This window comes from Ammodytes marinus (assembly GCF_949987685.1).
Source record: "Ammodytes marinus genome assembly, chromosome: 20".
NCBI lineage: Eukaryota > Metazoa > Chordata > Actinopteri > Uranoscopiformes > Ammodytidae > Ammodytes > Ammodytes marinus.
Window position 1 is genome coordinate 11977321 of NC_137224.1, and position 24213 is coordinate 12001533.

General features: G+C 38.9%; 2 protein-coding genes across 2 annotated transcripts in view; one reads left to right on the forward strand and one right to left on the reverse strand.

Annotated features, from left to right (window-relative positions):
* The first annotated feature begins 1596 nt into the window (after nt 1-1596).
* LOC307267215 (integrin alpha-M-like) lies at nt 1597-15422 on the forward strand. The gene is made up of 30 exons (XM_080049474.1): nt 1597-1754; nt 2792-2894; nt 3012-3109; nt 3711-3781; nt 3961-4075; nt 5559-5686; nt 5934-6076; nt 6958-7108; nt 7335-7485; nt 7612-7685; nt 7828-7945; nt 8649-8785; nt 8881-9027; nt 9121-9336; nt 9436-9569; nt 9841-9983; nt 10071-10225; nt 10440-10565; nt 10821-10894; nt 11298-11439; nt 11538-11636; nt 11718-11797; nt 11899-11985; nt 12084-12153; nt 12259-12357; nt 12506-12586; nt 13971-14081; nt 14215-14328; nt 14409-14519; nt 14634-15422. The coding sequence occupies exons 1-30, from the start codon at nt 1721-1723 to the stop codon at nt 14730-14732; spliced, it is 3411 nt and encodes a 1136-aa protein (XP_079905600.1). The 5' UTR covers nt 1597-1720; the 3' UTR covers nt 14733-15422.
* Nucleotides 15423-17755: 2333 nt separating this feature from the next.
* The window catches only part of LOC307266469 (uncharacterized protein), a gene marked incomplete at both ends in the record, with an annotated part of 44681 nt that continues 38223 nt past the window's right edge, over nt 17756-24213 (reverse strand). Inside the window, 9 exons of the mRNA XM_080048500.1 lie at nt 17756-17763; nt 18135-18400; nt 18491-18662; nt 22251-22515; nt 22604-22749; nt 22858-23126; nt 23232-23394; nt 23535-23874; nt 23963-24108. Coding sequence (XP_079904626.1) covers nt 17756-17763; nt 18135-18400; nt 18491-18662; nt 22251-22515; nt 22604-22749; nt 22858-23126; nt 23232-23394; nt 23535-23874; nt 23963-24108 — 1775 coding nt within the window. The remainder of the gene's footprint in view (nt 17764-18134; nt 18401-18490; nt 18663-22250; nt 22516-22603; nt 22750-22857; nt 23127-23231; nt 23395-23534; nt 23875-23962; nt 24109-24213) is intronic.

The window sequence follows — 24213 nt, forward strand, 5'->3', positions numbered from 1 at the left end:
TGACAACAGTGAGAAGTAGGAGGAAATAGGTGCACTTCCTGAACAGAGGATGTGGGCTGTATGAGTCAACATGCAAGGTTGTGACAAGCAACAGGGTCCTTTTTTGTTCTTTTAAAAAAAATCATTTTCGCATCTAGCGTGGAGGCAGGGTTCAGAAATAAATGTTTTTTAGTTAGTCATGATGAAGTAATGCCGAATAATGCTGAGACAGCAGTGAGCTTTTGATGAGGCAGAGAGCTTGTATTTTTTATACAACATAATTATACAAAATCTCTATCCAATGTCCTGAATTTCTTCCTCCATGTGTGGATGGCACATTTAAGAGCATAAAGTTGATGGTTTAAAATTCACAGTAGGAACTGCCACAGAACTCCTGTAATAATGGATTATATTTCAAAACCATATATGAATGGCATAAAATCATCGGACATTGAGTCACTGAAATACTACTCTGCCAACTCACTCAAAGTGACTGCCTCTTACAATTGGCACATTGTCAATTTATTTGGAAAACAGATGGGATAAGTGCAGAGGAAGTTAAGTAAAAAAGGAGAAATGGATGTAATAAGAAAATTAGGCAATCGTGATACGTTAATAGTAGCATTAGGTTTTATTCAATCATACAGCAAGGATCTCCGCGGAGAGGCCACTAATACAATCACATGTTAGTATGTTGCAAGAGTGAGCCCCGTTTCGTTGGAGAGAGGGATACTTAAGCACATTGCTTCTAGACAGGCAGACAGACTAATTGTACATAACTTAACCATAGGAGGAGTTTGAGCCTAGGACAATAGAAGAAAAGACAGAGTAATTGTGCATAAGTTAACCATAGGCGTGGCTGTCCGAGTGGTCTGTTGGGTCATAGAGTTACAAACAACATGCAATATATCCAATTACACTTATAAGTCTATATAAAACAATGGTTAAGTAAGCATTCCAATATCTGAGTCCAGAGATATATCATATGCAAAATATGCTACCACATGGACCTTGTTTATTTTGGGTTTGCTATTAATGATGGAGGCTTGTCTGAACAGTACTTCAGTCAGATGTGTTCATGGCATGACAACTCCCCCCTTCCAGACTGTTCTCTGGAGGATACAAGAGACACGAACACCATGCTGATAGGAAAAAGGAACCTCACTAGCATATGTAAAGGAAGGCGGGCAGATTGTAGTGGCACCCCATTCTGATGATATCAATTTAACGGTTTGAGTTAAGTAAAATAGGGTCTGAAAGCCCACTTCCTTGAGCACAACACCTACTAACAATAGCAATTGTTAAGGTTAGGTTTTGTTTTGTTAAATATGATCTTACTCCTTATTTATCATCCTTGCATCCCAATTAGCACCAGTGACCACTAGATATGTCTGTTTAGTTTCTGACTTTCTTTGACAAAGGAGAGCTTTAGTAATCGGATCATGACAAAACATAACGTGTTGAGCAATGTTTGCCATCAAGCGACAACAGGGTGCATATTTTAACACCACAGAAAGTGTTACTGTGTCGTGACCCCACCTACATATGAGTTCCTCTTTCTGGTAGCCTTAGCTTTGAGTTCCCTTGTGATTTCTGCATTTTGCTTTCAACATCTCAGTCATCACAGTTTAAGGAATATAGTTAAGTTAAGTTAAGTAGTTAATGCATAATAGCTTCCAAATAAATTAGAATGAAAGCCAAGAATATATAACATTTTTAGTATTTACATAGGAGTGATACGATGGACTGGATAATTACTACAGTTTTCTTTTCAGGTAAGACAAGTTTATAGCTCGTTATTTTGTCTTCCATTGTTTTAGAAATAGTATAAAAGTGTAATTTCATAAAAAAAGAGAGAAAAAAAAAGTGTAATTTCATGTAATTACTTTTTATTTCATTTACAACATAAATCATATTATATATCATGCTGGAGTCACGGTTACTTATTATCATCAAGTATTGTTTGCTTTATCTAAAAAAACAACTATGGCAACAAAAAAAACATTGTGACAATATAAAACTGTTGAGATGACTAATTCCACATTTGTATTTTAACTTCTAAAAACAATTTGGTGAAACATAGCTCCACCAACAGACGTCTAAAGTCTTTATTTTTTAATAGTAGAAAAGGTTTTTGATCGATTGTTGAAGAACATGTCATGTATGGGAATACTAGGGCTCTGCACTATTACAAGTCAAGTGTAAATATTGTCAAAGGAAAGCATTGAGTTTGAGTCATTAACATTGAATTATGCCTATTTAAATGTATTAACTACTTTTATTAGGCTACTTATTCAGTCAAACAGTTTGTGACCGATACCACTTAAAGAACTCGTATCGTGGCCATATAAGGCGAAAAGTAAGGCTTAAATTCCGCAAAGAATAAGGAAGAAAGAAAAAAAACACTCAATGTCAGGAAATCCCATATGAGAGCCAATAAAGAGGATTCACCACTAGTTCATCTCATAGGGCTAAGTATGATTGGCAAAATTAAAATCAAAGTATAACAAGTTAAATTTCTCACAGTTCAGAAAAATGTCCCATGCAACTGTTATCCTATCTTTTATGTTACTAATGTTTACTAATGCATCTATATGAATATTTGTTCAGTACTATGTTCAAAATGAGAAATTTTTTGACTTTGGCTCTCCCTAGTGGTCTTATCAAGAAAGACAACATGGCACACCTTAGTCTACTCTGCCACACCCTATTATTCCCATCAAACTAAAACACAATGTGACCAAAATATAGTTTTAAAGTTGTCATGATCACATTAACAAAATGCAGTGGTTCTGTCTTCTTTATCCATCAGTGTTAAACAATGCACTTTGTTTTAATATCGACCCTGTGGCTTGGAAGTCCCTGAGCAAACCTGCAGCCGGCTTTGGGTACCAGGTGGTGCAGAGACGGTCAGGGTAAGTCAAAGCATGTATACCTTTTTTTCTAGAACAAATTGTAGGATTACATTTCCTACACTGTGCTCGCCAGATAGACTATTTCACATCTTCGCCTGTTTTTTTTAATTTACTCAGCTTGCTGGTCAGCGCTCCTCTTGAGCAATATTCACCAACAGGAAGGGGCCAGATATATAAATGCACTACCGCATCCTGCACAGAGCTATCAGTTCCACGTAAGCAACTTCCCATTTCCAAATGCTGCATGTGGATATAAGCATTAAACTCAAATGATGAAGGGGGATTTCAAAAGCTGATGAGCATTAGTTATGGATTGTAAAGAGTTTTTCAAACCCTGATAGATTTGTATATTTCTAGAAAGATACTGAGATAGGGTTTCTTGTTGATTGATGTTGACTAAAAACATAAAATAATATTAATTTTAATTTTCCTTTATTATCCTCGAAAGATCAATTGAGGGGTGACCCTCTTTTACAATGACGTTGAGTCAATTACAGATACACAATATACAATGAAAATGAAACTACACAACAAGCTTACAAAGAGACAACAACAATTAAAACATTTAGGTCAATTGAATAAAGCAGAACAATAGCCTCATTAAAACAGTTACAAGTGGATGGGGCTGATTCAAAATAATAAGTTTAAATTGGTTAACAGTTATAAGTGTATTTATTTTAATTTGATGTTGTTCCAGGAGTCAGGGGCACTGTTGCTAAAAGCAGTTTTACCAAGGTCAGACCAGTCGCTGAAACTGTTGTCATGTTCTTATCACTATGTATCTCGAGATGTAACTGAGGGATGTTCTCATTGCAGTGCCAGCTTCTGCGGTCAACTTGTCCCTTGGTTTGACAATGACAAATGATCCCGTCACACAAAAGACTTTGGTGAGCTGATAAAACTGCAAAGATTCATTCTAGATTGTTTATATCAATGCAGAGGTCAGCAAATAATATGTCTTTGTCTTTGTCTTTCAACAAGTTAAATCATTTTCTCAATGCTTCAAATTCCTCCAATGCACAGAAAATAACTTATTCTATACTAATCAAGACTTAACACTTTTTAGGCATGCGGCCCTACTATCCCAAAGGACTGCAGAAGTATCACCATGTACAACGGATTATGCTTTGAGATACTCAGTACCAATCAATTTGGAAGTCAAACGCCTTCTTCTCTGGAAGGTTAATTTTTTGTTGTTTTTTTCACAATCATAAAAGCAGACATCAAATCATTCCACTGATAAAGGAAGTGGTTGAATAGGTCTGATAATATTCGAATGTCACTACACACGTGTCAGTTCACACACACAACCCAACATGCATACTGGTAGAAATCAGACCATCAGATTAGGTGCATTACAGTTTTTTACGATTGCTAAACCACAGTGGGCACAACTGGAACGACAAGTGCAAAACTCTAACAACAGTATGCAGAGCAGCGGTTCATTCGGACCAAACTGTAGCTCGTTTTAGCTCGTTTTTCATTGCTTATACACAACTTTCAAAACTCTACACACCTATCTCATGGCTTAACCACAGCCTGCACAACACTGTGGATTTCCAGCACTTTTTTCAAATGCTAACACACTGCTGCCACAACTATAAACCACACTTTCAAAACAGAATGAATCCCTTTCAAACACTGCGGATTGCAATTTCAACTGAAAAACTAAGATGTCTTGTTTAGACTTGTTAGTGAACATATATACAGTATAAAGGGAAAGCTCAAAAAAATATATTTTTTTGGAAATGGACCCAGGAAGACAGGTTGTTGGAGGTAGAAGAGTGGCAGTGAGAGTGTGGATGTGTGGAGGAAGACCTAGAAGACATAGAGCTGTAATGTCTGATAAAATACAGTAAGGGCAACACTGATAGACCCTGTTGTGAATCATGGTCTCTCATTGAGAGAGGCAGGGTTGAGAGTGCAACCCAATCTGCAAAAATCTAAAGTTGCATCTGTAATACGACTTTTCCAGCAAACAAACAGCTTAGAGTTGCATTCTTACAGTAAATGACAACATTACAGGAATTGATTTCTGTATTACAATTTTAGAATATTCACACAGATAAATACTACATTTGGAAATGTTTTCAATAAAGTATACAAAATGTGTATCTATTGAAGCAAACTTCTGATTTTCATTTCTTTTTGTTTTCCTAAAAAAAATGGTATGTTATAAAATAAACAATTTCATGTGAAAGAATTTCACCCTTTCATCAAAGAAAATATTATGTAATTTGTGTGAAATAACTCATATTATTCAAACTGTAAAGATTAAAAGTTTGTAATTTGTGCATGGGGTTTGATGCTAGTGTTTGTACTCTGAGCAGGTTCTGAGTGACAGTGTGTTATCTCAATGAGGCTGGTTCATAGTGTTTGCTGCACTGAGCCTATTTTGCAGGTGAAGTGAACTGTTCAGCTCCAATGACTGTTGGTAGTGCAGACTGTAGTTAGAGTTTTGCACATTGAGCTACAGTTGTGCCCACTGTGGTTTAGCGAAAAAACTGTAACGCAAGGGGCTTGTCTGTAGTGATAAGCACAACAGTGCACCTGCGCAATGGAATAAGCAGACATACCAATATGTGATGTTAACAAATACAATGAAAAATTTCAACTTACTTTACTTTAGAAGAAATTACAAAAACTGCTCATCTTTTTTGACAGAGTGTGGGACTCAAGCCGACATTGCATTTCTGTTGGATGGCTCAGGCAGCGTTGGTCATTTCGATTTTCTAACAATGAAGACATTTGTGAAAAATTTGGTCAAATCATTCCTGGGAAAGGATGTAAAGGTAGGATTGTGTTCATGCTTGAAACATAGCTAATGACTCAAAAAAGCTAAAAATATTCAAATAAAACCGTCGAGAAAACTTTTTGGATAGAAGCAATGCATACAGAATTTATAATTATCTTTGCCAAATCTCATTCCCTTAATTGTCCCCAAGGCATAAATGTTTAATTTTTATTTGATAATTTGACAGTTGAATACATATTTCTGTATTGGTACATGTTGACATCTCATTTCTTCTTTTTTTGCAGTTTGCCATTGCCCAGTTTGCCACAGAGTCCACCATCCATTATCATTTTGATACATTTAGTGTTAAAATGTTGGAAACTCAAATTAATGGAATACAACAGTTAAACCAAGCGACATACACAGCTGCTGCCATCAAACATGTTGTGTAAGTGCCTTCACGATGTTTGTCCATGCAAAACTTTACCTCAAGATAATTTAATGTACAGACAGGAAGTGAACAATAAGATTTTCTTAGATTCGAACACATTATAGATGCTTCAAATTGTGATATGATATTATTCAGGTATATATTTTGAAGTGACTAGAACAATTTTTTTCACTCAATTGTTTTACATACTAAAAGATATCTAAAAAAATCCGAAATGACAATGTATTTTGGTGTAAAAATTACAGTAGTTTAATTACGGAGTATTTTGTCCTGACAGTTAAAAAAGATGTCAACTATTACAATAAGCCAGATTGTAATAATTGGACACTGGCATTAATTGGATACTTACAGTAATACCATTATCACTTCACTTCCTGAAATGTACAGTTTTGTCAAACCTCCTTCATTGTAAAACAGGGTATACAGTAATTAACCATGCCGCATATTATTTGCCTGATATTCTGATATTTTTACCTCCACTATATAAATGTAATTTTTTGGTGTTCAAGGCATTGATAAAAATAATTTAAAAACAATTGACAGTAACATCTGATTCTAGAATTCTGTGTATCTCATAAATCAGAATCAGAATCCCTTTTATTACATCTTATTTTACAGTACACAAGAGTAAAATTCTTAGGCTTGGTTCCTCAACATTCAGAGAAATCTGAGAGATGAACATGAGATGAACATGTTAACTCATGTATAAATAACACCAAAATTAGCTGCTTTGGCTGCATTACACTAAAGATAGGCAAGCAAATTGTCTTTGTAACTTGGGTGATCAGCCTTACAGTTATTTTTCTAACTTTAATTAACATTTTTAACACATTTGTGTGCAAGAACATGTATTGAAACCAGATCCTTTTTTTTGACAGTGAAGACGTTTTCTCTCCATATCGAGGTTCCAGGTCAAATGTAAAGAAGGTTTTGATAGTTATTACAGATGGAGAATCTCATGACCGCAGTAGTTTGCCATCATCAATAGAGTTGGCAAACAGAAAAAACATTGTTCGATTCGCTATTGGGGTAAGTATTTATCTAGTTGAAAATGTAGGATTTTACTGTTGCACTGTTAGAAAGACATACAGCACAAAGAAGCTATCGTAAACTCACTTTTTGTGTGTGAATGACTAATTTAAGATTTTTAAAAAAATCAAGTCGATAATAAGAAAGGAGTTGGTATATTACATTCAAACATGAAAATCGGTTTTCTTAGTTCAACACCTCCAACAATTTTTCTCAACATCCCTAGGTGGGACGGGCATTTTCCCAATACAGCGCTAAACAGGAACTGAATATGATTGCATCTTCCCCGCCAGCAAACCATGTGTTTGAGGTGCAGGGCTTTGGAGCGCTTGACGCGATTAGACAGAATTTGCAGGACAAAATCTTCTCTATTGAAGGTACAAATTTAAACTTTCCATAACTGCTTCCAAATGATTTTTACATGTGAAAATATGATTGTAACCATAGTATCACACTGCATCGATACAGTTGCATGTTCAATCATGTTGCTTTTGCTGTTACAGGATCTCAAACAGGTGGAGATACACTTAAAATGGAAATGTCTCAAGAGGGATTCAGTGCAGCTTATGCACCTGGGGTAATGACAATCACCAAACATTCACTGGACTAAATGGTTTTAGAAACACAGTTGTACACACACTTACACATGTTAAATGTTTGATGCATTTAGTCTTTTCTTTGGCTGATGTAATGTGGCAAACAAACTTTCTGAATTGCAGGGGATACAGCTTGGCATGGTTGGTGCCAACCAGTGGAAGGGAGGATACATGCAATACAAAAGCAACAGCAAGAAGACCTCATTTGAGCCGAATAATATGAAGCCTGACAGTTATCTAGGTAGGAGTATGACATTTATAACTGACTGACACATATATGTGTGATCATATACAGTATGTGCACCGCATTACTGCTGTCATTCCTCCCACCTTTTGGAATCACATGGATTTTACATAAAAATTTGGAAAAGTGACAGGAGAAGGCAAGAAAATAGGAATAAGGAGTCAAAAGTTTGAAGGAGTCTATGCAAGCATCTTAGTGTGTGTTTGATGTCACGTGAAATAGTTTTGAAAAAGAAAAGGATCCATCTTGTTTTTCAAAAAGAAGAAAAAGACTACACCAAAGTTACAGTTAAAGAGACATTAAGGACAATTCAAATTAACAAATATAACACCCACCACTGAGCCTATCAGTAGATGGAATGGACAATATCAACATATACTGGAAGTGCAGATAATTTAGAAATGTGCAAAACAATCATCAATATCTACAATCAAGGTTGTAGAAAATCATATCTCCAAAACGCACTAGAAGGCGTATTTAAGGAATATTGGGTAAGGGCTGGCTCAAAGCAATGTTTTCTTTCCTCCATTATTAATATTTGCTGAAATGTGTCATTTTCAACTCTGTTTCTTGAACAGCTCACATTAAGGTTTTGGTACCTGACCATAACACAATCAGTAATACTGTATGTTAACATTGTGTGCACAGTTAGCCAAACCTTTGGATATTTCCACATTTCGTCTTGACTCTTGAATTCCAGGTTACTCCATGGCAGTTGCTAATACAAGACGAAACTCATTGACAATCCTTGGTGCTCCAAGATATGAACACAGAGGAGTTGTGATAGTAGTGGACACAAATAAGCATATGCAAACGATTGACCCTTTTCGCTGGCAGGTGGGTGTTTACAATTATGATGAATAGTTAAAAAAAACTGTAGTTTCTTTCTATATAATGCAAATCATTCCCGTTTTCATTTGTTGCTTTTACAGTTTCAAAGTGGTGAATATTTTGGCGCAGAGGTTTGTGCCATGGATTTAGATAGTGACACCTACACTGACTTAATACTGATATCTGCCCCTATGTACGTGGAAGCCGATAGAGAGGGAAGAGTTTACGTCTGCAGCTTAATTGGTTCGGTAAATTACTTTTACCCATCAGCATTAAATGCGTCTTTTTGTTTATTTTAAATGACCACGCATACATTGACTCTATTCTTTTTTTGTCACCAGAGAGTCGAGTGTCACCTAGACTCTCCAACAATACTGAAAGGGGATGCATCAGACAAAGGAAGGTTCGGGTCTTCTCTTGCTGTACTGCCAGATCTTAACACAGATGGTCTCAGAGATTTGGCCATCGGAGCACCTTTAGAGAATGACGGTCAAGGCAGCATCTACATATTCCACGGCGAGGGAGGAGGGAGAGGAATCAACAGGGCTTACTCACAGGTGAGCAAGATCAAACAAACAACACAGACAATTTTCACAGATTTTAACATATCTAGTATGGCTTTATTTAATCAATTCTAATAATATTCAAACACACAGAGAATTGCTGGCCCTAAGGTCAAGTCAGGATTGAAGTTCTTTGGCATGTCTATCAGCCAGTCATCTTTTGACCTCAGTGAGGACGGATTGCCGGACTTAGCAGTGGGTTCTCAAGGCACAGTTGTCTTACTCAGGTAGGATGTTCCCTTCATACATTGCATTTGTAACCCTAATGGTCAATCATTAAAGTTGTCAGCAAACCATGATACTTACATGTAAATAGATTGTAGTTTTGCAATTAGCAGAGATCAAATAAAAAAAGTACTCATTAAGACCGAATTGTACGTCCATAACAGATTGTATAACGTTGCTTAGCTGTGCCATTTGTCAGTTTAGTTTTCTAATGTTTTACTTCAAAAAGCCAAAATCTGACCATGTGTATTTTCCTGCTCTTTCCATTTTCAGATCAAAGCCTATAGTAATGGTAGAAACTACAGTGACATTCAGCCCAAACCAAATCTCCACTCAAAACTCAGACTGTACAAAGCCACTTGAGAACACAGCTCGAATCTGCTTTACCATGACAAGACACTCTACAATACAGTCAGGTTCCTGATTCTCCACTATCCATCCATTACGATACTTGTATTTGTGTACATGAGCGACCTTTGAAATAAAACCCTTATCTCTTCTAGCTCAAGCAAGGATAAACTATACTTTCACACTTGATGCGTTCCGCAAGGCCCCAAATAGCCGGGCTTACATCCGTGAAAAACAACGAGAGAAGACTAGTTCATTACAGGCTGATTTACTCGGACAAAGATGTGACACAGTGACATTCTTTGTTGAGGTGAGTTTTTAGACATACAGGGCATTAAAATCAGGTAGGCTGTGACCTTTTGTAAAACATAAAAATAAACTACTTTAACCCATGAAAGTTCAATGTGAAGAACCAGGGCCTCTCACACCAAAATAAAACATGTTAGATGTCCATGTTATGTCAAAGAGTCCAACCCTCATAACATTGACAAACAGTGTTTTACAATAGTGCACTTTTCTTGCAGGCCTGTCCTGAAGATTCTCTCAATCCACTTACCAATGAACTCAAGTTCACCTTTGAAGGTTTGCCTTCTAACAAAGGCCTCAGCCCGAGTCTTGCCCAGCAGGCTCAGACAACGTCAGTTTATCCTGTAAGTAATATTTAAAACACTTGCCAACACTTCTCAAATGTCATCTCCATTGTCTGTCCGAATAATAACTGAACAACTAAGCCTATTCTTTGTGAGGCAAAGAAAAACAGCTTCACTTTTGGCACTTTTTGTGAATGTGTTTAAAAGTTTCCACATAAATAAAACGTACCTTTTCATGTTAGCTGTATAGGGTAAGCTAAGCATCTTTGCTCTTGTTCTTAACTAAAGTGTTTTACTTAATACTCTCGTCAACAGTTGGATTTCGAGATCAACTGCGGCGCTGATAACAAGTGTGTAGATAACCTGAAAGTGGATTTCAATTTTACAGAGTGAGTTACAAAAGCCTTACTCGAGTGTGTGGTCACATGAACACTTTTCACTTTTCTGCATGTGCTAAGACTTTGCACAATGAAATTAATCAGCATACTCTTTTATTTCTATTATTTCAGTTTGAAGGGATCAGCATGAATATTTGAGCTATGCATTATATATCACATGATGTATTTAGTATTGTTGTACTTGCTGGAACCCAAAATCAATTTGTGTAATGTTTTTTGCCATCAGTCAACCACTTTGGTTCCAACTGAAATATCCTATCAACTACTAATTGTATTGCAATGAATGTCTGTACAAAATACATTCGCAGATGTTAGCAAACTAAACTAAGATGGTAGAAATGGCAAACCTACATGGTAACATGCTGGCATTATCATTTGCCCCATATTCTGTCAGATCTCTGGAGGTTAAGGTGGGCATTGATGAACTGTTGAACGTCACCGTCTCAGTGGAGAACAGCGAGGAAAACTCCTACAACAGCCGTGTCATTCTCACATACCCGGCCGGACTCTCCTATAGGAAGTTTTCGATTCTACAGGTCAGGCATCAGGGGTCAAGTGTGTTTCACTTACAGTTATCTCGAGTCAGCTGCTCTGTCGTTGATGTGTGCTTTTGTATATTTTCATTGGTTTTTAGGGAAGAATTGAGTGCAACTCGTTTGACAGGGAAGATGTTTTATCGAGGGGAAAGACCGAATGCACTATAGACAAGCCTATTTTGAAGAGCAACACTAAGGTTTGTTCTTTGTGCACATGGCTCTTCTCACTGCTGTCTTGCAACAAAGAGTCAGCAATCTGCTCTCTCTTGTCATTTTAGGCTGTGTTCACTGTCTCCTATGGGATCGAAACCAACAGTCAACTTGACAGGAAGATTGTTGTCACTGCAAATGCTACCAGGTTTGGTTCAGCTGCCTGCCTTTAAGCACACCAACAATGTACTGTATGTGCAACTGTCTTATGAATCTTTGTAGAAATACGTAATTTCACCTCTCTTTTAGTGGGAATCAGGAGCACTCCATCTCAAGTCAGCTCTACAAAATCAAAGGAATTGATGTTAAATACAGCATTTTTGTTACAATTGAAAGGTCTGTCATATTCTTCGTGAAACAGTTTAAAACGTCACAGTCATTTTAGGTTGACATTCTATCACCTAATATTATTAAAATATGTTATATGTCTATAGCACCCTCAGCTACAACAATTTCAGTTTCGGAAATAATAATCTGCAGAAACCAGTCCAACAATCAATTACGGTAAAACATCTTTTCATATTGTAGGACCAGCAATTGTTTTAAAGGCCATTGACACTAATGTTAGTCCATCTAATACCTACCAACCTTTTCTTTTTTCTCCTTCAGATTACAAATGATATCAGAGCCCTGAATTTCACTGTGTTGATCAGGGTGCCTGTAAAGCTTGGTGCTAAAGACATCTGGGTGGATGCGAGCAGTTTGCAGGTAATATACAGTATGTGGGAAATTGTAGTTACTGAAATCCAAAATGTAGGTGCTTTTGTGCAACTGCAGCCTTTGCCGGAGGGATGGATGTGGATGGGAACAACATCTTTGTGCTTCATTAAACCAACATGAACCGGCTCTATTTCAGATTCCTGACTGCCAAAGAAACACAGACGAGGAACCTTCTGACACAGATTTTGTTGGTCAGATACAAAAAAACAAGTTAGTGGTAAGTTTTCCTCTACCATCTTTTAGTTAGAATTTAACCTAATTTATTTTTAGAAATGTACGTTATTACACTGCATTATACATAGAACCCTCTGGATTCCGGTATGATGGTGCTTTATTGTATTGTATTGTTGATTGTTGATAGTTTTTTTCGATCGCTAAACCACAGTGGGCACAACTGTAGCTCAATGTGCAAAACTCTAACTACAGTCTGCACTACCAACAGTCATTGGAGCTGAACAGTTCACTTCACCTGCAAAACAGGTTCAGTGCAGCAAACACTATGAACCAGCCTCATTGAGATAACACACACTGTCACTCAGAACCTGCTCAGAGTACAAACACTAGCATCAAACCCCAATACACAAATTACAAACTTTTAATCTTTACAGTTTGAATAATTTGAGTTATTTCACACAAATTACATAATATTTTCTTTGATGAAAGGGTGAAATAATTTCACATGAAATTGTTTATTTTATAACATACCAGTTTTTTTAGGAAAACTAAAATAAATGAAAATCAGAAGTTTGCTTCAATAGATACATTTTGTATATTTTATTGAAAACATTTCCAAATGTAGTATTTATCTGTGTAAATATTCTATAATTGTAATACAGAAATAAATTCCTGTAATGTTGTCATTTACTGTAAGGATGCAACTCTAAGCTGTTTGTTTGCTGGAAAATTCGTATTACAGATGCAACTTTAGATTTTTGCAGATTGGGTTGCAATCTCAACCCTGCCTCTCTCTATGCAGACCATGATTCACAACAGGGTCTATCAGTGTTGCCCTTACTGTATTTCATCAGACATTACAGCTCTATGTCCACACATCCACACTCTCACTGCCACTCTTCTACCTCCAACAACCTGTCTTCCTTGGTCCATTTCCAAAAAAATATTTCCTAATAATTCCCTTTATACTGTATATATGTTCACTAACAAGTCTAAAACAAGACATCTTAGTGTTTCAGTTGAAATTGCAATCCACAGTGTTTGAAAGGCATTCATTCTGTTTTGAATGTGTGGTTTACAGTTGTGGCAGCAGTGTGTTAGCATTTGAAAAAAGTGCTGGAAATCCACATTGTTGTGCAGGCTGTGGTTAAGCCATGAGATAGGTGTGTAGAGTTTTGAAAATTGTGTTTAAGCAATGAAAAACGAGCTACAGTTTGGTCCGAATGAACCGCTGCTCTGCATACTGTTGTTAGAGTTTTGCACTTGTCGTTCCAGTTGTGCCCACTGTGGTTTAGCAATCGTAAAAAACTGTATTGCTTTGAGTGCAAAGATCAGTCAATCCTGTTTCTTTTTTTTTAAATCAAACTGGAGGTTGCAGGCCTGATTACAGCTCTCTCTGCTTTCTGCCTTCTTTTAATCACCAACAGGACTGCTCGGTAGCAAGGTGCAGAGTGTTCAAGTGCAATAGGTTCATGGGAAGACTGGAGAGTATAAAGTACGAAATCTCCGCCAACCTCAGCTCTGGATGGATTGAGCAGGTAAATGCATATTCAACAAATTAATTCATGGATTATTGTGGGGAAATATATCTTAAGGAAAATATTTTTTTTCGCACAAAATAAAACACCAAAGGCAAGTTCCTCATCCACCTCCCCTCTCTTTCTGAAACAGATTGGACTTCAAACTGCCAAATTCCTCTTGATCAGCACAGCCAGTCTGGAGTACGACAGAAACCAGTACATCTTCTTTTCAACGGGGTCTAATAACAACCCTCCTGTTCGCAAGGTGATTACGCATTTTTTTTCACTTCTTTGAGTTTTAAGAGAGCTTCAATTTGACCCACATACTGTCACTTATTTGCTTAGATTGAGGCGGAGGTAGAAGTTTACCCTGAACCAGACTTCACCAAAGAGATTGTTGGAGGATCCCTGGGAGGGTTAGCCCTACTGATTTTACTCACCGCCGGTCTGTATAAGGTAAGACACCTTACATACACTGCAATAGTTTATTGGCATTATGGGAACATTTTCAGTCAATTATTATGCATGTTTTTACATTTATATATAACTTTCTTTGTTTTGGACTCTCAGGCTGGATTTTTCAAAAGTAAATACAAGGATATGATAAATGATGAAGCAGGACAAGAAGGAGACCCAGGGGCTGAAGGAGATGCCCCCGCACTGGAATAAACAACCATTCATATTGTTGATGCCCAGTTCCAGTTCGCTTATAGCTTTAGCTGTCTAGGGGCACCTCACCAAAGAAACGACTAAACTGCTCCAACATCAAAAGCTGTAAACTATAATAGGTTCATGTGTACCATTACTCAGAGTTAAGTCTAAAATGGTAAATGTTTAAAGTCTTTCCATGATCGGGAATGTACATTATTTGTTTGGAACAAATATCTGCGCCCCACTTTTGCCAATTATTTAAACTAAAGCTTGGCTGTGGCTGTGAAATCCATGCCTGGCACGGCCCGCCTACCAACTTCTGCTCAATTTTAATTTCCCTTCCGTAGTCAATCTGGGTCCGCGGTATATTTGCAGGTTTTTCTCAGCCAGTTTTTTTGCTCACAATTTTCGATATCAGAGGTTCCCAAAATGGGAGTTGGGACCTTGAGACCTTATTGCTGTATACAAATAATTGGCACATAATAATTCGTCAGAACATTGCGCCTTGAGCCCTTGACCATCTAGCTTGTTTCCTTTGCAGTCCATGGTTGTGTTCTATTGTAGTTCGTCACATTTTTTTTACTGTAAAACTGCTGAAATACAACAGTGCATGCTTAAGCTGCTTACAAGAGCAAAATACCTGTATTTATTACAACTTTATTGACAATGTGAATTGCTTTGTTTAAGAATAAATGTTTAAATGTGCAATGTATTCTGAATTGATGTAAAAAGACATTCATTGTATGCTTCACCAACATTTATTACATATATGTTATTTAAATGACACTCACATTTGTCAATTTAGGGTACAACGACTTCAAACCTGACTCATCATCACATTTAATATTGAAAGGCAACAGAGGTATAATTGAAGAGAGAAAAAATAACATGAAAATAGTCCTTAATTTAAATGGAAACAGAGAAATACATTTTGAAAAAAGACATTTCCCTGTACAAACTATTTTTAGATCATAGTACTGAAAAAAAGATTTGTTCTAATAAAAATGTAAACTTCTTTGGTATACAGTCATATGAAAAAGTTTGGGACCCCCTTCTAATTTTGGGGATTTTTGTTAATCATTAGCTGGGATTTCAAAGAAGCAAATTCCTTTACATATATGACATACCTTAGGTAAACAGAAGCAATTCAGCGGTGTCATTTTGTTTATTGGAATAATAGAAAATATGCAATAAGCATCATAACAAAATTTGGTGCATAAATTTGGGCACCCCAAAAGAAAAATGTCATCAGTACTTAGTTGAGCCTCCTTTTGCAAAAATAACAGCCTCTAGACGCCTCTAGTAGCCTGTGATGAGTGTTTGGATCCTGGATGTAGGTATTTTTAACATTCTTACATACTAAAGCAATCCAGTTCAGTTAAATGTGATGGCTGCCGAGCATGGAAAGCCTGCTTCAAATCATCCCATAGATTGTCGATGATATTCAAGTCATTGGACTGCGACGGCCATATCAGAACATTGTACTTTTTCCTCTGCAGTAATTTGAACTGTGTTAAGGGTCATTGTCTTGTTGGAATATCCAACCCCTGCGCAACTTCAATTTTGTGACTGATGCTTGAACATTATCCTGAATAATCTGTTGAAACTGGGTTGAATTCATCCGACTATCCACTTTAACCAGGGCCCCAGTCCCTGAAGTGGCCACAGCATGATTGAACCTCCACCAAATTTGAAAGTAAGTAGCAGGTGTTTTACTTGGAATGCAGTTTTCTCCTTTCGCCACGTAAAGCACTTTTTATAATGACCAAATAACTTATTTTTTGTCTCATCAGTCCAAAGCATTTTCTTCCAATATGAATCTGACTTGTCTAAATGAGCTTTAGCATACTCCAAGCAACTGTATCTGTGGCGTGGGCGCAGAAAGGGCTTCCTTCTCATCACCCGGCCATACAGATGTTTTGGTGCAAATTGCACTGAATTGTTGAACCATGTACAGATACACCATCTGCAGCCAGATGTTCTTGCAGGTCTTTGGAGGTGATCTGTGGGTTGTGTGCAACCATTCTCACAATCCGCCGCATATGCCGCTCTTGTACTTTTCTTGGTCTGCTAGACCTGGGTTTAACTGCAACTGTGCCTGTGTCCTTCCATTCCCTGACAACATTCCTTACAGTAGAAATTGACAATTGAAACCTTTGGGAAAGCTTCTTGTAGCCTTCCCCTAAACCATGACAATGAATAATCTTTGTTTTTAAGATCTTTTGGGAGCTGTTTTGATGATCCCATTCTGTCTCACTTCTGCAGAGAGTCAAAGAGAAGTGCAACTTGCATTTAGGCACCTAAAATACCTTTTCTCATGATTAAACAGACCTTTATATGAGGTTCAAGGCTTAACAACATAATCCAACCAATTTTGTGTTTAAAGTCCTCAGTTTTACATGCTGTTACATGCATTAAAATCAGCAAAACCACAAGGGTTCCCATATTTTTGCACAGCCAGTTTTTCACATTTTATTTAATTTCATAAAACTAAATACTGCTTTTCAAAAAATCTTTGTTTGGAAAACATCCCAGTACTTAGCTGTTCCTGGTAAATGAAAGACATACCACTTTTATCTTTTTTGTGTGAAAGCAGAGTCAATTATAATGCCAGCTGAGAGGGGTTCCCAAACTTTTTCATATGACTGTATTTATTTGTTTGACCTGAGTTGGTTTCCACGGGGGGGGGGGGGGGGGGGGGGGCTTGAGAAGAGTGTTCAAAGCTGCCAGTCATCTTGACTGTTACGTGCAATTATGAACTACTTCAACCCCCCCTGCGACAGTAGAACTAACATCATAACAAAAGAAACATTGAGGTAATGGGGAGAGCGATAGAGAGGAATAAGGATATTAGGACACCCGGTGCATTTCCTGTTGCTGCAAGAGACAGCATGTCGCCAAGTGTCTCCTTAAAGAAGGACCCGAATCTTGAGGTTCTGGCAAAGACCTGAACATCAACACGGACAGATTTACTTTCACTCATTGATACAACTGCCATCTGGAACCAAGATGAGTTTGACTTGCACAGCAGAGGACTGCCCTCATCCCCCTACAAATACAAAAATTAAGGAGTCAATATCAGTGAGGTCTTGACCCTCCCATCCCTTGAAATGTGCCATAATGACAAGTGAATCAGGTTTAGGAAAACTTTATTTTACCTGTTGAAGGTCCATAGTATAAGTGCAAATGTTCTCAGCGTCGGAAACACTCCCACAGCTTGCAACTTGAGTTTCCAGGTCTCGAAGATCTGAGCCGGCTTCACCGATGCCAAGAAAAATCGCATTTGCCAAAATGAATACAAGGAGTCTTCCATCTATGCATTTTATACTGTATTTTCATTATGTAAAGCTACCTTTAATGATCTACAGGATCTACTGAAATTACACTAGCAACAAACACAAAAGCTTGATAAACACTTACCTCTGTTCTTGTTCCCCTTCTCCCAGCCTGCCACCCAGCATCGGCTTCCAATGGGTAAAGTTTTGGCATCGCTAATGTCAATACACACAGGCTGGATATTTTCTCTGAAACTGACTTTTTTGTCAAGCTGCAGCAGTGCGATGTTGGAACCTGTCATTTTGCTCACTGTAATGTTAACAACGCCCAGAGACATCTCAAACTTTTCAGAGCCATTCACACGTTGATGGCCAAGAAACACACTCCACTCACTGACATTTGGATTGGAGCTGTCGGGAGGATAAAGGGTACCTTTTGTATTATTGCACTCCTCAGTGACCAATTCATTAATAATGACTGCAAATCACTTATATACTTACGTAGAGAAGCATTGGGCAGAAGTGAGGACAAAGATGTCCGCAATGAGGGTTCCACCACAGGTGAAGACCCCGTTTTTGTGGAGACTAACCATCCAAGGCCACGTTCCTTCAGGTACAACACCGCTGTCACCAACAGCACGACTGTTCCTTGGAACTTTGCCACACACGGACCCTTAAAGAGAAATTTTAATATTGAAAATTAGGACATTTCTGCCTCATTGGCACAAGGAGTTTCAGCTTCTCCCATCTGAATGCAACAATTCTTGCATTGTGTTTTCATTCATTGATTTTTAGATAATTTTATTTGGTTTTTACTTTTCTATACTGGTCATTTTTAAGTGTTTTAATTGGTATTAATCCATCCCCAACCACAGCGGGTTCAACCAGCATCCAATGCGGAAGTGACACAAATTGCAGTTCACCAAGTGGCCACTAAGGGCAGGTTTCAAAAAAGAGCAATTTTTCATTGACTCACTAAATATGCCGTGTTCACAGCAGTATAAAACCTATTTAAGGCCTGGTACAAAAAAACATTCTTGTCATGACTCATGACTATCATACCAATTCTAGTTTGTATGTTTAGTTCATATTTCCATGACAACACTGAAGGGGGTGAATTTTTTTCTAGCAGGCTAATTTTTATTCGATTGGAGGTTAAAATGTATGAATAATTAGGGGCACGGTCTCTTGAGTGACAGCTAGTCGCCCGCTGGCCCTCACCTTGCCCGGAGGTATATGTCAGCTAGATGGGTGTATCTCCCTCCCCCCGCCGTCACATCAATCCCCTTTTTCGGTAAGAGGAAACGAGGCGGAGTAAAAATCTGACAAGATGGCCACGTGCGTAGGCCAGGACTACTGGATGCTGTTGGAATAACCGAGGTCAGCCCGGATGCTACATCCATTTTATAAACTATCTATGGTATTCATCAGCGTTGGTTTAACAACTTGATTAGCACTGGAGCATTTCAATTGTTTTATTTATGTTATTGTATGTTATGGTGTTTGAAACTGTGTGTAACACCCAGCACTTTTCAACAAATGTACCTACGTGTACAAATAAAATAACCTGAACCTGATTTAAATTGTAGGGGAGAACGAGGTAATGTGAGACATCGGGTAATGTGAGACACCCCCTCTATCTAAGCAACAGAACCCATTTTTAGTCATGTGAGCATTATGTTTTCAAGCCCCTCCCATTTCCCCTTGGCGATGAAGTAGATGACCTCATGGTGCTGTTTTAAGCATGTTTTTTTCACAAAAATTTATTTTTTGCATGTACAAGTACATTTTCTTGCTGTCAACTTAATCAACTGTTGTGCCAAAGCAAATGGATTCAGGTAGAAAAACTTCTATTATACAAGTTGATACCAACATATGAAACCATGTGATGATGCTAACTGAAGATTAGCCTGAATTGCTAAGAGAGGTACTTTTTTCTCAAATTGTGGTGGTGGGGTAAAGTGAGACAAATGCTGTGGGGTAAAATGAGAGAGTGTCTGTGCCCTCTTTTAATGAATCCATTATATTTAAGGTAGCAAGGAAACTAGTTTGAATAGAGACAATGTGGGCCGGAGGAGAAAATCTTCATTTTTGCATAGGGAACCATTGGTTTAGGCGCGTTACACGCGGTTAGGTGCGGTAGCCGCATTTTTACGCGCCTGCCGTGCCTAACGCACCTACGCTTGAAGTTAAAACATTTGAACTTTTACGCTCCAACACGTCACGCTTAGCCGCGATAGCCAATCAGCTTGGAGAATGACTCAACGTCACGGTCCTCGGCACGGTCGGTGGACAGTGTACACACAGTGGCTGAGAAACACCGAAGAGGAACATTTATTTGCGGGCGGCCGTTGCTGTATGACAGCTGCTCGAGGTTAGAAGAAGTGGGGAAAGTGAGCCAGGAGAATGGGCTTCCTGGTTAATTGAGTAAATATGTGCTTTAGCCAAAAAAAACAAGTTAGCGCCGGTCGGATAGCATTAGTTAACTCACCCGGTTGTGTGCGGCTAGTACCTCCATATTATGAACCCAAACATGACGGTTAAGTCCGGTGAACTTTCACGACAAGTACAGCAAAGCACCGGTGTTTATATTTACATCAGCCACGGTCCCTTGTCACAGCCAGGTAGGGGAATGAAGGCTACTTGCCTTTATTTTGTACCGCCGTGCACACAATGCTGCTGTATGTGTTTTGTATGTTGCTGCCTTGCTGTTTACGTGCATTTCCGAGCGGCGTTAATATGCAATGCTGTTTTAATACTAGGCTATTTGTGCTGTTCAGCTGCTGTTTATTTGTCTTTTGGCACACGTGTTGGCCATGTTGTCGTTGTTGTTTTTGTGCGGACATGCATGCTGTTGTGTCGGGTCTGATCGCAGCCATGGTTGATTAGGGGAATAAATATATATGGAGTGAGACTAGGCTCATCTACCTGCGTAGGCGCGTTGAACCATTTTTGTGACACAAAATGATCAAGCGGCAGATTAGGCGCGTTAGGCGCGGTAGCCTACGTGCGTACCGCGTTTGGTGTGGCCGCACCTTTAGTAATATATCTTTATTCAATGAATGATCCCAATAAAACTAATGCAGAAAAATATTAATCAAAGACTCAGACTGGTTCTGATTGTCCTTTGCTCTGACCCCAATACACTATCTGGATCTTAAGCCCAGATCAGACCAAATATTTGCCTCGCAACGACTTGCAACGAGACGGTTTTAGAAAGTCGCGGGGGAGAAGTCGCAGAAGTTTAAACTGTTTGTTGCTGCGCGCTGCAAGCCGTTGCAAGGAGTCGCAGAAGATTCAACATGTCAAATTACAAGGTCCAGTTTTAGAACGTCCAGGCCAGCTCGTTGCAAGAAGTTGCAGTTGTGTCTCGTTGCGAGGCGAATCTTTGGTCTGAACTGGGCTTAAGGATCCTTTGTTCTGACCCCCAGACTGTGTTTTAATCTGACTGGTTCTGTCTGTCATTTGAATGTTCATTAAAACATTGAGAATCATATGTTGTATTTGATGACTTTACTTTCAAGTGTTTAGAAAAAAAAGTGCTTAAAGCTAGGGTATATGATTTCTGATTGGTTTAAGTTAACATGAGCTGACACTTTGACCAATCAGAGTGAGGCTCCGATTCTCTGTTGTTATTGGCTGTTGAGACTGTCCATTCACTTTGGCACGACTTTGTTGGTGTTGTAGAGCATTTCAGGGAGGGACAAAAGAGAACAAGTGGAGCGGTTGAGGTATTTGGATTCAAATCTCTATCCCAACTGCCATTTTCTCCCTAAATCCTCCCCCGCAGCTGTAATTGACAAAACCCTGTGATTCTGTTTCTAATACGAAATTTTTTCTGGAATATGTGGTTTTCAAGCTGGCTGTTAGGATTCTAACTGTTACAACATGTGTTGTTATGGAAGTTTCAAAGTGGAAAAAGTAAGTGGATCAGTTTACCCCCTTGATTTCTCTGGTCAAAGTGAGACACAAGACAACTTTTTTTTAAACAATCATATTTTCACTGCCCTTCGTCCTGAATATATTCTGATAATATCCATTGCTAGGAAACATTCTGAATTAAGAGGAAATGTGTACATTTGACGGATAAATCATTTTAGCTCGCTGAGAGGGGAGCAAATGTAAAACGTGCCTCACTTTAACCCACTCTGCCCTACTGCATTTTTAATTCTAACAGAGAAACATTTGACTTTGTTATTATTTTCTAAACACTCACGCGCAGGACTGGTTACAGTGTCGGTAGTTGTACTTGTTGTTGTACTTGGTTTGGTCGTTGGAGAAGTCGTTGGGGGAGGTTCCAAACCAGGACATGTGTAGATGCTGTCAGAATCTAGCCCACCTGAGGTGAATGTTACAAAGCCTGGTTTATCAGAGCTGATGTGGGAGTCGATCCAGGACTCGTAGTGGGACACTCTGGAGTAGACTCCCGGGAGATTGGGCCGAGCACAGCCTAAACCAAAGCTCACGACTCCAGACTGGACCCACACCAGGCCCTGTTGGATCACCATTGGACCTCCTGAGTCACCCTGAGGAGATGGATAGGACACGTCTGAAGTAATAAGATAATGCTAAACACATTTGACCAAAACAGATAAATTAAATATGGCATCTTACCTGACATGAGTCTTTGCCTCCTGCTAAAACACCAGCACAGATCATGTTGTCTGTGACTGTACCGACTCCATTAAGACAGTTACACTGCCTGTTCCCAAGAACTGGCACCTCCACTTCTTGAAGAGATTCTGGGAAGGGTAATGACTCTGAGGGTGCAACAAGAAGAGATACAATGCACACATCCATTGAATGTTTATTGGACTAAAAAAGCTTGACGTTCAACATAAATATTCTTAAGCAGGAAGCAGACTCACCTCCCTCCCGGACTGCGCCCCAGCCAGTGACCCAGCTATCAGTACCATTGTTGAACACACTGTCAGTGGCTGCCAGACACACAGGTCTGATGTAGTCTGTGAATTCCACTGGTGAGGAGAGTCTGAGCAGAGCAATGTCATTGTTGCTAGTGTCGCTATCATAGTTTGGATGCAAAACTATACTGGAAACAGTTTTGGATACTTCGTTTGGGTTTTGGCCTTGCAGGTTCTGACGACCAAGAGAAACCTGCCATCTGTTTGTATTTGAACTAAAGCGGAAATAAAATAACACACAGTTTTTAATATTAAACTTGCACCAATAGTTCAACCATATAATGACACTGTAAATACTTGATTATCTTGCAGTTGCCCACCTGGAGAAGCAGTGAGCGGCAGACATCACCCACTCTCTGTTGATGAGGGAACCACCACAAACATGGCCGCCAAATCTCTGCAGACTAACCTGCCAGGGCCAACTTCCAACTGGAGCGTCTTCACCTCCAACTATCCTGGTGTTCAGCGGAGTGACGCCGCACACTGCAAAACATTTTTTTGCAATAAGTGGATCTTACATTCACCATAATGACACACACACAAAAACACACAATAATAGAATGTATTGGAACAACAAAAAGCTAGGGGATGGCTTAAAATACTGAGGTAGACAAGATACTTACATTCAGCACTGGATATGGTCAATGCTGGAACTGTGGTTTTAGATACTGGATCTATAATTATGTCTGGGCCTGCAGTGCCACTACTAGTAGTAGTAGTTATAAGAGGAGGTGGCAGACCAGGACAGGTAAAGCTGTTGTCAGAATCCAGCCCACCAGATGTGAATGTTACAAATCCAGGTTGGTCAGAGCTGATGTAGGAGTTGATCCAGGATTGGTAACGGGACACTCTGGAGTAGACTCCTGGCAGATTGGGCCTTGCACAGCCAAAACCAAAGCTCACAACTCCTGACTGGACCCACACCAGGCCCTGCTGGATCACCATTGGACCTCCTGAGTCACCCTGAGGAGATGGAGAAGACATGTCTGAGGAAATAAGATAATGCTAAACACATTTGACCACATCAGAGGAATTAAATATGGCACCTTACCTGACATGAGTCTTTGCCTCCTGCTAGAACACCAGCACAGATCATGTTATCTGTGACTGTGCCGACTCCATTGAGACAGTTACACTGTCTGTTTCCAAGAACTGGCACCTCCACTTCTTGAAGAGTTTCAGGGAAGGGTAATGACTCTGAGGGGGCAACAAGAAGAGAGGCAATTCACATACCCACCTGCTGTTTATTGGACACAAAAAAGCTGAACATTAACAAAACTATTCATAAGGAGCAAGCAGACT

Coding starts and splice junctions, on each gene's coding strand:
- LOC307267215 (XM_080049474.1), top strand. CDS start 1,721: ATGGACTGGATAATTACTACAGTTTTCTTTTCAG. Junction 8,786..8,880: donor TTGACCCTTTTCGCTGGCAG/GTGGGTGTTTAC, acceptor TTGCTTTTACAG/TTTCAAAGTGGTGAATATTT. Junction 11,637..11,717: donor TTTTGAAGAGCAACACTAAG/GTTTGTTCTTTG, acceptor TTGTCATTTTAG/GCTGTGTTCACTGTCTCCTA.